This window comes from Oryza sativa, chromosome 11 (assembly GCF_034140825.1).
Source record: "Oryza sativa Japonica Group chromosome 11, ASM3414082v1".
Taxonomy (NCBI): Eukaryota; Viridiplantae; Streptophyta; class Magnoliopsida; order Poales; family Poaceae; genus Oryza; species Oryza sativa.
In genome coordinates this window covers 6,600,962-6,613,648 of record NC_089045.1, presented here as the reverse complement: position 1 = coordinate 6,613,648, position 12,687 = coordinate 6,600,962, and the positions used below count along the sequence as shown (strand labels likewise).

General features: G+C 37.9%; 2 protein-coding genes across 6 annotated transcripts; one reads left to right on the top strand and one right to left on the bottom strand.

The window, feature by feature from the left end:
- Positions 1 to 3,603: 3,603 nt before the first annotated feature.
- On the top strand, positions 3,604 to 11,060 carry LOC9271293 (disease resistance protein RGA4-like). 4 transcript variants are annotated; one of them, XR_001541438.3, is made up of 4 exons: positions 3,604 to 4,460; positions 4,811 to 7,033; positions 9,162 to 9,239; positions 10,678 to 11,060. XR_001541438.3 is itself a non-coding variant. In XM_066305631.1 (2 exons), exons 1-2 carry the CDS (start codon positions 3,628 to 3,630, stop codon positions 6,966 to 6,968), a joined length of 2,991 nt encoding a protein of 996 aa, XP_066161728.1. In that variant the 5' UTR covers positions 3,604 to 3,627; the 3' UTR covers positions 6,969 to 7,375. The 4 variants fall into 4 exon arrangements, 1 of the variants encoding a protein (XP_066161728.1); XR_010737746.1 differs by lacking the exon at positions 9,162 to 9,239 and having other exon boundaries at positions 10,684 to 11,060; XR_010737745.1 differs by lacking the exon at positions 9,162 to 9,239.
- LOC4350110 (putative cysteine-rich receptor-like protein kinase 12) lies at positions 8,272 to 10,765 on the bottom strand. Of its 2 annotated transcripts, none has more exons than XM_015761767.3 (7): positions 10,661 to 10,765; positions 10,021 to 10,144; positions 9,682 to 9,940; positions 9,207 to 9,438; positions 8,945 to 9,095; positions 8,637 to 8,831; positions 8,272 to 8,558 (listed from the first exon to the last, which is right to left on the bottom strand). In XM_015761767.3, exons 2-6 carry the CDS (start codon positions 10,126 to 10,128, stop codon positions 8,664 to 8,666), a joined length of 918 nt encoding a protein of 305 aa, XP_015617253.2. In that variant the 5' UTR covers positions 10,129 to 10,144; positions 10,661 to 10,765; the 3' UTR covers positions 8,272 to 8,558; positions 8,637 to 8,663.
- Positions 11,061 to 12,687: the final 1,627 nt, after the last annotated feature.

The following is a 12,687-nucleotide window of genomic DNA, read 5'->3' as shown; positions in this document are numbered from 1 at the left end:
TTCTTTTCGTTCCGAGTAAAATTCACTGACGTTGACCTAACTATAACAAAACAAGATATTTAAAAAATTATTCCCTCTATGTTTTAGTGTGCGACGCCGTTGACTTTTTAACCAACGTTTGACCACTCGTCTTATTCCAAAATTTTATACAAATATAAAAATACTTATAGCATGCTTAAAGAACATTTGATGACAAATCAAGTCACAATAAAATAAATTATAATTACATAATTTTTTTATCCAACGTTTGTCAAAAAATCAACGGCGTCATACATTAAAATACGGAGGGAGTATATCACAAAACTATATATTTAACATCAAATTTATTACAAAACTACATATTTAATACCAAGTAATTATAAAACTACATATTTAATATTAAATTTATTATAAAACTACAGATTTTATAGTTTGAATCATTATCATCACTGTTACGTTGAGTCATAAACATGATAGTTTTGTGATTAAATTGGTTTCAAACCTATAATTCTATGATAATTTTATTTCTAAGTGGGTATTTTTATGATATTTTATCTTAAATGTTTAATTTTATGATAAATTTAATGTTCTATAGTTATATGATACATTGAGTTAAATCTATAATTTTGTGATACATTAAGTTAAATAAGTTCAGTTATAGTATCATAGTTTGTTTTAACTTTTTCTCTAAGAAATGAAAAAAAAAGATGGATGGGTACCTATGGTCAACAATGGAATCGGTCCAACTTTGTCTTTCCCTTCTTTTCGGTTTATCTGGGGGAGGTGATGATCCATGCCATGATTGATTACTTGTAGTCCACATATTGTAAGGTCCACGAGTAATCGAGTGACTCGAATCGTGATAGGTTGTCTATATCTTAAGAGAAAATTTCTTCTATATCCCTGAAAATTTAGCCAATCCCTTTTACGTCCCCGAGTTTTGTCCACTCCCTTGTATGCCCCTGAATTTTTGTTTTGATCCCTTTCATACCAATTCCGTTAGTTGACTGTTAGTTGAATGTTTAATTCCTATGAAAATAACCATTTTACCCTTACACATGAAGGAAATCTGGAAATTGCAGACCAACTTTATTGTTGGAAGCGTATAATTTTGTTATATAAGACTATTATATTCATGATTTTGTTGTACAAGCCATTATTCGTGGCAAAGTTTGTTTTTACATAATGACATAAAACTAATATTTATCCACTTATCAAAAGAGTATATGTAGCATTTTTTATGGTAGTTCAACATTTTTTTCATGTCATATATAATATATAGGAATGATTTCCAAAACTATGTTTATCATTTAAAGAAAATGCTACACATACTTTTTAATATTTATTAAAATTTCTATGTACAACAAACTTACGTATATTATAATCACACAACAAATTTATATATGTGCAACAATATAGTTTACAAATTTCTACATATTCCTCATGTATTGAAGGGTAAAACTGACTTTTCTATACCTATTAAACGGTCAACTAACGGTCAATTGACAGCAGGGGTATGGAAGAGATCCAAATCAAAATTTAGAGGCATACAACTAAGTGAAGAATATTCAAAGACATAGAAGGGATCGGCTAAAATTTCAGAGCTATAGAAGGAATTTTCTCATATCTTAACTAGAAGGCATGCTAGTTGGCACGTTCGTTAATTATAACCCTCTATTGTTTGCAACTTTTCTAATATAGGGATTTTATAAAGTTTTCTATCTGAAAAAAATCATGTGATATTTTAAAGGGTATTTTCCTATTAAGCATGCAGGATATTTTAGAGTAAATTTCATAAAACTATATATATACTATAACCAAACTATCATGAAACTATATATTTAACTCTGTGTATCACAAAACTATAAATTTAAAATCAAATTTGTCATAAAGTGCACATTTAAGATGGACAGTAACAAAACTACATATTTTGTAACAACATTATCATAAAACTATAGATTTAGAACCAATTTAATCAAAACTATAATGTTTATAATTTTAACATAACAAATGGTGTTAGGATTTAAACTTAAAAATCTGTAGTTTTGTGATAACTTCAATATTAAATATATAGTTTTGTGATACTTGACCATAGATTTGTAGTTTTGTGATAATTTGATGTTAAATATGTAGTTTTATGATACAACATTTTAAATTTATAGTTTTGGATAGTTTAGTAAAAGAACTTATAGGTTCTGTGAAATTTACCCTATATTTTAAGTATTCGAAGATTTTCAATCATGCTAGAAAAAATACATTATATGTTTTTTCAAAAAGCTGCAACACCGAGAAAAATTCCCTTGTTTCGTTCATTGTGAATGACTAACTTAATATAATTTTCTTCATTTTTCTTGCCTTTCCTTCTTTCCTCGAATTTTCTGCTTTTCAACCCTTTAGTTCCTTTTTGCGTTTTTTTTTCTCGTTGAATTTACTGAATGTTCTCTCGGGAGTTCTTTTTTAGTGAATATCTAATTTAGTCCTTCAAGTTTTACCAAAGGCTCAGTTTGGTCCTTCACGTTTTATTTTGTCCACATAGCTCCTTTAAATATTTGTTTTGGTTTGAAATCATCCTTGGGCCCATTTATTATGCCATATGGCTATCTCTAGTCAATATTTCTATTATAAAATATCCCTTTTGCCCTTAATTTGTATACAACTATATACTAGAAAAGAGAAAAAAATGATGAATAAACAACATTGCAGATGTACTTCTCATTATTTTAACATGTGCACATGAAGCTTAATCAATTGCTATCGTATACATTTTCTAGTATATAATTTATTTTCGGTTTACATAATTTACTGTGCATTATCTATAAAAAAAATCAAGCATGCAATTTTCTCTTATATATGTGAATAATGGGGGTATAAGTGTCATTTATCAAGAGAGTTGTTGGTTTAAGAATAAGTTTAAACTAAAATGAAAAATTAAAGGACTGATACGGATAGATTAAAATATTAAGGTCTAAACTGAGCCTTAGATAAAACTTGGAGGACAACTTTGGCTATTCACCCTTCTTTTTTTCTTGCATTTTTTTTCTCCTGAAATTTTCTGGAAGTTCCCTATTGAGAGTTTTCTGTCATTTTAGTACTAACACGTGGCCCTAACCCGCCAACATTAACCAATCCTCCTTCTCAGCTGCCCTGGAAGAAGTTCATCTGATGTGAACTTTCTAGTTTTGATCTCTGCTCCCTCCGTATTTAATGTATGATGCTATTGATTTTTTAATCAATATTTGACCATTCATTTAAATTTGTGTACAAATATGAAAATATTTATGTCATGCTTAAAAAATATTTGATGATGAATCAAGTCACAATAAAATAAATGATAATTACATAAATTTTTTAAATAAGACGAATGATCAAACGTTGTAAAAAAAGTCAACGGCGTCATACATTAAAATATGGAGGGAATATTAATCAATATATGGTTTAATTGAAGTATGGAGGGAGTATTAATAAATATATGGTTTAATTGAAGTACTCCCTCCATATTTTAATATATAACGCCGTTGACTTTTTCACGAACGTTTGACATTTCGTCTTATTAAAAAATACTTCGTAGTCTGCTATCCCCTTCCCGAGCTCTCCATGAGCAAGTGATCAATCGAATCGGAGCGGATCGTAGCTGGTTGAAGGTCGAAGATGGAGGCCGCGCTTTTGAGCGGATTCATCAAGGCCATCCTGCCGAGGCTCTTCTCCCTCGTCGACGATAAGCATAAGCTCCACAAGGGCGTCAAGGGCGACATCGATTTCCTCATCAAGGAGCTCCGCATGATCGTCGGCGCCATCGACGACGACCTCTCCCTCGACCACCCCGCCGCCGCCGCCGTACAGACGCTATGCATGGAGGACCTACGCGAGCTCGCCCACGGCATCGAGGACTGCATCGACGGCGTCCTGTACCGCGCCGCCAGGGACCAGCAGCAGTCACCGGTCCGCCGCGCCGTCCAGGCCCCCAAGAAGCTCCAGAGAAACCTGCAGCTTGCCCAGCAGCTGCAGCGGCTGAAGAGGATGGCGGCGGAGGCGAACCAGCGGAAGCAGAGGTACACGGCGGCGGCGCCCGGTCAACACGGTCAGGTCTACTCATCGGCTGCGGCGCAGGTGGATGAGCCATGGCCGTCGTGCTCATCTGCCTCAGATCCGCGCATCCACGAGGCGGACCTGGTCGGCGTCGACGCGGACCGGGAGGAGCTCCTGGAGCAGCTGGCGGAGCGGCAGCCGGAGCAGCTCAAGGTGATCGCCATCGTCGGGTTCTGCGGGCTGGGGAAGACCGCCCTCGCCGCGGAGGCGTACAACCGAGAGACCGGCGGCGGGAGATTCGAGAGGCACGCGTGGGTTTGCGCCGGGCACCGGAGTGCACGGGAGGTGCTCGGCGAATTGCTCCGCAGGCTTGACGCCGACGGCCGTTCTTTCCATGGGGACTCCGATGCTGGTCAGCTGTGTGTAGATATCAGACAGCAGTTGGAGAAGAACAGGTGAAAATCCTCAACTTTCTGCTTAAATTGCCTGATCCATTTTTCACATGAATTTGAGGTCAACATTTTAGTCAACTCGCCTGTTCTTTTGTACAACTTCAGTGCGACTGACACTTTCAATAGCAAGTACTACAGACAACTACCTAATGAATCATGAACAGATACAATTTCATGCGCGATATCTTTTTCAAATTTACTGTAGTAGAATAAAAATGGAAAAAACAATTCACTGCTTCTAAATTGCTCTACCGTATGAAATTGTACAAATTATTCATTTCAATTTGTTGATTACTGTGGCTCCAGAGGGGGATGTTTACAATTATTCTTTCTTGATCTGCCTCGCCTTGCAGGTACTTCATTGTTATCGATGACATTCAAACAGAAGATCAGTGGAAAAGCATCAAATCGGCTTTTCCGACTGATAAGGATATTGGCAGCAGAATAGTGGTCACGACGACCATCCAGTCAGTAGCTAATGCCTGCTGTTCTGCGAATGGGTATTTGCACAAAATGAGCAGGCTTGATAAGAACTGCTCAAAGCAATTGTTGTCCAAGAAAGCTTGCCCAGAGAGGTATTCACATTACAAGCAGCCAGATTCAGCAGCAATTTTGAAGAAATGTGATGGCCAGCCACTTGCTCTTGTTACCATAGGTGAATTCCTGCAAGCTAATGGCTGGCCAACGGGGCCTAACTGTGAAGATCTCTGCAACCGGCTACATTATCACCTAGAGAATGATAAAACACTTGAAAGGATGTGGCGAGTGCTGGTCCGCAACTACACCAGTCTACCTGGCCATGCTCTCAAGGCCTGCTTACTATATTTTGGCATGTTCCCATCTGATCATCCAATCAGGAGGAAAAGTCTGCTGAGGCGATGGTTGGCCGAGGGATTTGTAGAACCACTGTCTTCATCGAGTAACATAGATTCCACGGCTGCTTTCAATGTGCTAATGGACCGGAACATCATTGAGCCCATCAATGTAAGCAATAATGATAAAGTCAAGACATGCCAAACGTACGGTATGATGCGTGAATTCATATCGCATATGTCAATCTCTCAGAACTTTGTCACCTTTTTCTGTGATGACAAGTTCGTGCCCAAATATGTTCGTCGGCTTTCTCTCCATGGTGACACTGTTGTGAATGGTGATAACTTCAACGGTATTGATTTATCACTTGTACGGTCTCTGGCAGTCTTTGGGGAGGCAGGTACAACCGTATTAGACTTCAGCAAGTATCAATTGCTGCGAGTTTTAGATCTTGAAAAATGTGATGATTTGAAGGATGATCATCTCAAAGAAATATGCAATCTGGTGCTTCTGAAATATCTGAGCCTTGGGGGTAATATCTCCAAACTTCCAAAGGATATTGCCAAATTGAAAGATTTGGAGGCACTCGATGTAAGGAGATCGAAAGTAAAGATAATGCCGGTAGAAGTCTTCGGGTTGCCATGCCTAATTCATCTGCTTGGAAAATTTAAGCTCTCAGATAAAGTCAAGCAGAAGACTGAAGTGCAAGAGTTTCTCTTGAAAGGAAAAAGCAACTTGCAGACGCTAGCAGGATTTGCTAGCAACGGAAGCGAAGGGTTTCTGCATCTTATGAGGTACATGAATAAGTTGAGAAAGTTGAAGATTTGGTGTACGTCGTCTGCAGGTAGCACCGATTGGACTGATCTTAGGGAGGCCATTCAACAGTTCATTCTGGATGAAAAGGAAGCAAATATTGGTACCCGTTCTTTATCGCTTCATTTCAGTGGATGCTCTGAAGATGCGATAAATTCCTTAAAAGAACCCTGCTACCTCAGCTCGTTGAAATTACATGGCAACTTCCCCCAATTGCCTCAGTTTGTTACATCACTTCGTGGTCTCAAGGAGCTTTGCCTTTCATCTACTAAATTTACAACAGGCCTTCTTGAAGCCTTGAGTAATTTGAGCTACTTGCAGTATCTCAAACTGGTTGCCGATGAACTTGAGAAGTTCATCATAAAAGTTCAGGGGTTCCCCAGGCTGCTACGCCTTTGTATTGTGCTACAATATCCAACATTCCCAGTAATTGAAGAAGGAGCTCTGCCATTTCTTGTCACACTTCAGCTGCTATGCAAAGATCTACATGGCCTTTCTGACATCCAAATTGAATGTTTTAAACATCTTCAGGAGGTAACTCTTCATTCTGGAGTCACTCCAGCTACAAGACAGGAATGGGTAAAGGCTGCTAAGGAGCATCCGAATAGGCCAAAAGTATTGCTTCTCAAATCTGTTGATACAGCAGAAAGTGAACATACAGACGTTGATAGTGTAATGGAGGCAGTCAAAAGTGAGACTACAGAATATTCTATTGCACCAGAGGGACCAGAACAAGTGAACAACAAAATGCAACTTGACCATGGATTGGAATCCTCTTCTGTGCTGAACAAACAAAACAACTTTGCAGACCAATCAAGCTCAAAAGATCAACTGCATTATTCTTTCAACAATATGGGGCTTTCAGATGTCTCCTGCTGTGAGTGAGCTGCCGAATGGCATGGTGCCTTCTTGTACATGACAAGGATCTAGAATCTTCACGTGGCTTCCCGGTCAGTTATTTGGACCTGTTGCTTTCTGATTGTGCATTTTGTGTTTACTTGTCCTTCACACAATCATCGTCATCAAAATACCTTTGATTTCCTACACTCCCTGTTACCTCCCTTGATGAAATCAGGGGGATTCATGGGAACAGCTACTTGTTCTGTCTGCATTATGTGTAGTGATGTGGCATACCTAGTACATGTTTTGTCTCCGTCCTGTTTGGCAGAGCTACAAGTTGTATAAAATCCTGGTTCTAACTGGCTGCCCTCATAATATGTTGTCTATAGAATCCACCTGATAGGGAATTCGGTCGTTTGATAATCCTTTATTTTTAAGTCGATTGTTTGTCCTGAGTATCTTACCAAGTGAAGACAATCTGACCATGCAAACAGAAAGAGCCATGTCATGTGGTGCATGATGACCGTCCGATTGAAAAGCAAACAAAAACAACATTAGAATGAATCATAGCCGTACGATGAAGGATTGTTGGAAATAACCAGAATTACATGGTTTCTCCTGATGTCTCGGGAAGGACAGTGCACTCGGATGATCAGTGAGAATTTGCCAAAGTACCCATACATTCTCTCATATTTACATTGAACACCTTGCAAAGTTTGATTTCTCAATAAATTGCATTATTGTCTCCCCTATCATCGATCATCTGTACTTGTACTATGTAACCAACAAATAGAGAAAAAGGCTTGCATGCTTGTTTTCAAGGAAAAATTCTAAGCTATATCCTTAAATAAGTTTAAATTTAACTTATAGAATCATTTATCCCATTAAATTTTAGCATGCATGACTATTACAATTGATACATTATAACGTTTCACATAAAAAGCCGCATAACAGTCACACTTTTTTACGTTACTTCCTTTAAATTATCTACAAGACAAATATGTTTCTTAAAACAACACAACTTCTTTTAAACTTTACTATTAGTAGCACACTATAGGATGATTCGAGTCACACGAATGTACGACTTCCTAAGCTAGTATTTATGATGGTTTTGGTTTGAGGAGTGCAGTGCCATTCATGATGGAATGGCCTAGTATGGGATGATGCTTTGATGGATGGAATGACATGTTTTTTGAGTTTATTTGGTTTGACAAATGGAATGATTTTGCACTTTGTTTGGTTCAAAAAAAAAATGACAACATTGCACGTGAACACAAATACAAAATTTGTTAAAAAACGAAGCATGTGGTGCGGAGCGTTATAGCAACGAGAGTTTAGTTCCCTGTTGTACATCAAAGTGGAATTAAATAAAACTTATAATTGTCTGCGTCAAACACATGATTGGAGAGTGGAAACAGCGTTTTCTCCAATATTTTGTTATATCATGATTACAAGTATAAAAGGAGATGGAATGTAGTTCAAGATGGAATCTGTAAGAACATTTTATTTCGAGATGAGAATCTCTTTCATAGGATCTTATTGCTTGTAGCTAAGAAGCATCAACGATAAGGCTCATACATCTCGGTTGCTCCAGTGCCTCTCCCAAACTGACGACCATGTTGGAAAGGGAGAGATCTGGTATTTTAAATAGGATGTTAGAACCAGAACAATGTCAATGCAATTATACATTTTTAGCTTGAATTATAGCCATACCTTGTCTACCAGTGAGTATGGTGCTCCTCAACTGAGCATATTGACAATTTCCCCTATAGAAGGCCTGTCCTTCCGGTTGGTCTGAACACAGCTGAGTCCAATTTCAATGCATGTCTTTACCTGCTGGAGGCAATTTGTGTCTAACAATGGGTACTTCAGTGATATATGCACCATATTGGTCCAATTTCGGCGTACCTATAAACAACGACAGCACACGAACTTATATATAACATTATTCTGAAAGAACTCCTTAGTATGAAAACAGTAAATTTGTTATAAAACTGGTACAGTCATTATTTTTGCCTTACATTCTCAATGAAGTTCTTAGCAATGATGTCCTCTCTATTGGGGAAGTTTTTCTCCCCTGTTGTGATCTCGATAATTAGAAGACCTAAACTGTATATATCTGATTGAGTGGAGATTTCACCTCGATATAAATATTCCGGTGCCATGTATCCTCTGTATAATATCAGCATCAATAGTTTGAGGATTATGTGACTAATGCAAATGAAATTTACCTTGTAGGAAAACTACAAAACAATTGACATTGGAATGTGTTTGGTGACTTACATTGCTCCCATGACATTTTGTGTGCAAACTCTGGTTTGTTCTTCACCCAAGAGCCTTGATAGACCAAAATCAGCAATTTTTGGCACCATATTGTCATCCAACAGTATGTTACCAGGTTTAATATCCAAATGAATAATAGGTCTTTCTGATCCTTTGTGTAGGAAATGCAAACCCTCACAAACCCCCTTAATTATATTGAAGCGTGTGTGCCAATCAAGTCGACTTGATTCACCTGAAGAAGTAATTATGGAAAACAAATAACATTAGGATTAATCGTATTACTTACTAATTGCCAAAAAATACAAGGAATTTTCATGAGCCCACAACCTAGTGAGAGCTTGATCTTCTTACCTTTTTGACTTATTGTATACTTCAGTAGAACCTAGAGTAGATTACATCATGCTAATATCTAAATCTTGTAAACATTGCAAACAGGGAAAATGACTGGAAATATTTAGTTATTGCATTATCATACCGAAAAGATGTTTGTCAAGGCTTCCATTAGATATATATTCATAGCACAGCAGTTTTTCTACTGCCTCTGTAAGAATATATTTTCCATTATGCTCCACCACCTTCTTTTGTATTTCATAACAGTAGCCAATTAACTTGACTATATTTCTGTGATTGACCTTCATAAGACTCCCAACCTCATTTTTAAATTGATTGTCATGAATCGGTGATGTTTCCCGAAGCTTCTTCACAGCAATTTCTGTCCCATCTTTAAGCATTCCCTGTTGAGTCCCTCATACCAAATTGACATCTTTTCTATGAACTTTTGAAAATGAAGAGAATAAAACTACAAAAAACTTACCTTATACACTATTCCAAATGCACCTTCACCAACTTTTCGCTCATCAGAGAACTCATCAGTGATTTCCCTCAGAAATTGTGATGGTAGCTCGGTTGTTGGTATTTCCATTTCTGATTATTGAGCACTAATCCAATAAAAGAGAACTAGAGTCACAAGCAAAATAACGCAAAGCTAAGAAAACGGAGACAAAAATTATAATTGTTGAGACATAGAAATATATGATTTCTCAGTATTATATGAAAGCTGCTTCTAAGTACCCTTCATGCATCAGTAGTCAGTATGGCTTTTCTGATATTGTTGCTAACTGGTGTTTCGTAGTTCATACTACAACAATTCAGATAAATATAAGAGTCTCACATATATTGAACAGAAACAACTTTTGAATGCACTAGTATTGAGTAGTCAGTATGGCTTTTGTGATATATTGTTGCTAACTGGTGTCTCATAATTCATATTACTGTCATTCAAACTAACAAGCCTTCAAATTCAAATAAAAATAAATAAGGGTTTCTCACATACTGAGTCAGGATGAGCTGTCCTAAAAAAAAACACAAAGACGGACATACCTAAAGAAGTAAAGAACGGTGTAATGTTTATTAGCCTTTGAACATAAGGCAGCTTTTGATCTGAATGCACTAACCTGGAGAAGCTTTGCAGCTGCAGAGGTGCTAGCTGCTGCTCACGCAACAACCAAAGGATGCAGCAGGGCAGAGGAGATGAACGGATTTCTTCTCCAGGGAAGAGAGTGGGGATAAATACTTGGTAAGCAGGAGCTGAAATGAAGCATCAGCAGTACAACTTGGCATTAGTTGACTTGACTCCAATATAAGTTGGATGTGAAATTGTGATTATGATATGCCTGGTGATATTTATGTAATGAATAAAAAAAGGTGGCATGTTATTTTTTGTACCCAAAAAACTGAAATGTGGAGCCTATTTTGTTGTATAAATTTTTGAAATTTTGATTGTAAATAGTATGATGAACTAAATAAACTTATCCCTTTGTTCATAAATACACAATGTTTGATTTTTTTATAGTTTTTAAAATACAACTTTGATCATAATTATATACTAGATTTATATAATCTAGTAAATTCATGATATCATGACACTACTTATTGAGACAACTTCCTCACACGTATAAGCGAATGGTCTTCTTACCATTTAGTTGTGAGCCAACCATGACATGTTAGACTTAGAGAAGAAGAACGGGGTGCAAAATGAAACATAAGGAAAAAAAATGGTGGTCTACAGTGAAAAGATAGGTTAAGACGAATTCCAAATTAAAACTTTGGTAAAAAAATTAGGTGGTCCATTCTGTAATTTACCTAAGAACCTACTCCCTCCATCCCAGGATATAACAAACTAGGATGGGATGAGACCTACCCTAGATTGCTATATTCTAGGATGGATGTAGTATTGATGTTTTAAGTTGTAAAAGTTTGACAAATCTTATCAAACATATGATCAAATGGAGTAGTACTAAAGGCCTGTTTAGTTACCAAACAGAATTTTTAACGCAGTCACAACGAATGTTTAGACATATGCATGGAGTATTTAATGTAGACAAAAGAAACCATTCAATTACATAGTTCGCTAGAAAATTACGAGACGAATCTTTTAAGCCTAATTGCGCCATGATTTAACAATATGTTGCTACAATAAACATTTACTAATGATAGATTAATTAGGCTTAATAAATTCGTCTCGCAGTTTTCTGGTGAAATCTGTAATTTGTTTTGTTATTAGACTACGTTTAATACTTCAAATGTGTACCCGTATGTATATCCGATGTGATATATGGGGCAAAAAATTTTGGGGGCTGCTATACAACGGAATCCCGTTTTCGAACGGGATGATACCGGTTAGGTATCAGGTTTGATACCTAACATGTATCATGCGTTTCTACCACATATCAGATGATACTTGCGAGGTATCAGATGATATCTATCAGGTATCATGTGATTCTTACCACGTAGATGGTGATACTTGTGAGGTATCAGGTCCTGATACATAACCGGTATCAGATGATACCTATCAGGTATCATGTGATTCTACCACGTATCAGGTGATACTTGTGAGGTATCAGATGGTACCTACCAGGTATCATGCGATTCTTACGACGTAGAGGGTGATACTTGCGAGGTATCAGGTCCTAATACCTAACCGGTATCGGGTGATACCTATCAGGTATCATGCGATTCTATCACGTATCAGGTGATACTTGTGAGGTATCAGATGATACCTATCAGATATCATGTGATTCTTACCACGTAGAAGGTGATATTTGCGAGGTATCAGATGATACCTACCAGATATCAGGAGCCGAGCACCAAAGCGTCGTCGCCGGTGGTCCCACCGTCCACGTCCCACGCCGGAGCTCGTCGTCGGCGGCCACATCCTCCACCATCCGCGCCACATCGGAGTTCGTCGCCGGCGGCTGTGTCCTCCGCCATCCATGCCCCACACCGGAGCTCGTCGCCGACGGCCGCATCCTCCACCATCCACGCCACGTCAGAGCTCGTCGCCGACGGCCGCGTCCTTTGTCATCCACGTCCCATGCCGGAGCTCGTCACCAACAGCCGCATCCTCCACCGTTCACGCCATGTCGGAGCTTGTCGCCGGCGGCCATGTCCTCCACTGCCTCGACGAGCTAGCCAAGTACAT

What these genes read in the sequence shown, in the direction of transcription:
- LOC9271293 (XM_066305631.1), top strand. Translation starts at nt 3,628, where the DNA reads ATGGAGGCCGCGCTTTTGAGCGGATTCATCAAGGCCATCCTGCCGAGG. An exon ending in CAGCAGTTGGAGAAGAACAG is followed by an intron (nt 4,461 to 4,810) that starts GTGAAAATCCTC and finishes CTCGCCTTGCAG; the next exon opens with GTACTTCATTGTTATCGATG.
- LOC4350110 (XM_015761767.3), bottom strand. Translation starts at nt 10,128, where the DNA reads ATGGAAATACCAACAACCGAGCTACCATCACAATTTCTGAGGGAAATC. An exon ending in CATTTGGAATAGTGTATAAG is followed by an intron (nt 9,941 to 10,020) that starts GTAAGTTTTTTG and finishes GGGACTCAACAG; the next exon opens with GGAATGCTTAAAGATGGGAC. An exon ending in CAAAATGTCATGGGAGCAAT is followed by an intron (nt 9,096 to 9,206) that starts GTAAGTCACCAA and finishes GATATTATACAG; the next exon opens with AGGATACATGGCACCGGAAT.